The 1,723-nt window shown below is 60.5% G+C and overlaps 1 protein-coding gene across 1 annotated transcript in view; it reads left to right on the top strand.

Moving 5' to 3' along the window:
- Window positions 1-26: 26 nt before the first annotated feature.
- The window catches only part of ST3GAL2 (ST3 beta-galactoside alpha-2,3-sialyltransferase 2), a 6,948-nt gene continuing 5,251 nt past the window's right edge, over window positions 27-1,723 (top strand). The window contains exons 1-5 of the mRNA XM_009080142.1: window positions 27-316; window positions 596-775; window positions 969-1,014; window positions 1,163-1,282; window positions 1,562-1,717. Coding sequence (XP_009078390.1) covers window positions 27-316; window positions 596-775; window positions 969-1,014; window positions 1,163-1,282; window positions 1,562-1,717 — 792 coding nt within the window. The remainder of the gene's footprint in view (window positions 317-595; window positions 776-968; window positions 1,015-1,162; window positions 1,283-1,561; window positions 1,718-1,723) is intronic.

Here is a 1,723-nt window from a genome sequence, read left to right as displayed (position 1 = left end):
CGGGTCCCCCAGTCCCGAGGAGTGCCATGGTGTGCTCCAGCACAGGGGGCACAGATTTCTCCTCTGCCAGTGAGGAGAGGATTGCTGGCGGATGCTCTCCTGACTTACGTCCTCTTCCACAGATGCTGCAGCCCCAGTTCAAGTCCCACAACACCCACGAGGTCCTGAGCAAGCTCTTCCAGATCGTGCCCGGCGAGGATCCCTACCAGTCCCGTGACCCACGCCACTGCCGCCGCTGCGCTGTGGTCGGCAACTCAGGCAACCTGCGTGGCTCTGGTTATGGGCCAGAGATCGATGGACACGACTTCATCATGCGGTGAGGGCCAGGGAGCACTGCCAGGGGCACTGCCTGCCCATCCAGCCCCACAGGGCAATGCTGGCACTACTGGGTGCTAGGATGGGTGGGAGTGGGTCCAGCTCTGCCACTTTCTCTGGGCTGGCTGGGGGGACCCTCATGTCATCCCAGCACTCTGACCATCAGCAGGCTGGGAAAATGCTCCTTGGCAGCATTCAGCAGCTCGCTGGGGACACCCATGTCATCTGCAAGGCACGGAGTGGCTGGGAGGGGGTGTCACCTTCCTCTCTCTCTCCCCAGGATGAACCAGGCCCCCACGGTGGGTTTTGAGGGCGATGTGGGCGGTCGGACCACGCACCACTTCATGTACCCTGAGAGTGCCAAGAACCTGCCCGCCAACGTCAGCTTCGTGCTGGTGCCCTTCAAAACCCTGGACCTGCTCTGGATCGCCAGTGCCCTCTCCACCGGCCAGATCAGGTTGTAAGTACCCAGTGGGCACTGGCAGCACCAGGCTGGCAGCTCACCTACCATGGGGCAGCTCCCTGGGAGTCCTGGGGATTCACTGGTTCTTCTGTCTTGGAGCATCCCTTGGCATTGGCCCTTCAGCAGCTCAGGCTGGAGTCGGGGGCATGGGACCCCCGAGAGCTCACCTGCCTCTCTGCTCTTTTCCCAGCACGTATGCCCCTGTGAAGCCTTTTCTGCGTGTGGACAAAGAAAAGGTACGTGGGGCTCATCCCTTGCACTGGCATGAGCCATGGCCTCTGTCATCCCATCATTCCCCAGGGGTCCTGGTGCTCCTTCCTGGGGTGTTGATGCCAAAGGGAGCATGGCTGGGGCTCCAGTGCTCACCCCAGTCTGTCCTCCCAGGTGCAGATCTACAATCCTGCCTTCTTCAAGTACATCCACGACCGCTGGACGGAGCACCATGGGCGCTACCCCTCCACGGGCATGCTGGTGCTCTTCTTTGCCCTCCATGTCTGTGACGAGGTAGGCGATGGCTTCAGGTCCTGGCTGGCACGGGGTGGGTTTGCTGGGATCCAGAACCTCGCAGAGTTAAGGAGGGATGTGGATTCTTTGGGTCCAAGACCAGCATCACTTGCTCTGGTTGCCTGACACAGTGATGATGGACACCCTCTTGAGGGGTGGGAAGGCTGTGCAGAGGAATGGACACCATTGAAAATCCCCCTGGCAGTGCAGCAAGTGCTCAGACAAGGAGGTCTCCAGCCTGGTGGGGGATTCTGGTCATTCCCTTCCTTTCTGCTGCAGGTGAACGTCTTCGGGTTTGGCGCTGACAGCCGGGGGAACTGGCACCACTACTGGGAGAACAACCGCTATGCTGGGGAGTTCAGGAAGACTGGGGTGCACGACGCTGACTTCGAGGCACACATCATCGACATGCTGGCCAAAACCAGCAAGATCGAGGTCTAC

The sequence above is a fragment of the Acanthisitta chloris genome, unplaced genomic scaffold, assembly GCF_000695815.1.
Source record: "Acanthisitta chloris isolate BGI_N310 unplaced genomic scaffold, ASM69581v1 scaffold10868, whole genome shotgun sequence".
Taxonomy (NCBI): Eukaryota; Metazoa; Chordata; class Aves; order Passeriformes; family Acanthisittidae; genus Acanthisitta; species Acanthisitta chloris.
Note: the sequence above shows the minus strand (reverse complement) of the source record. Positions and strands in the feature narration are given on the sequence as shown.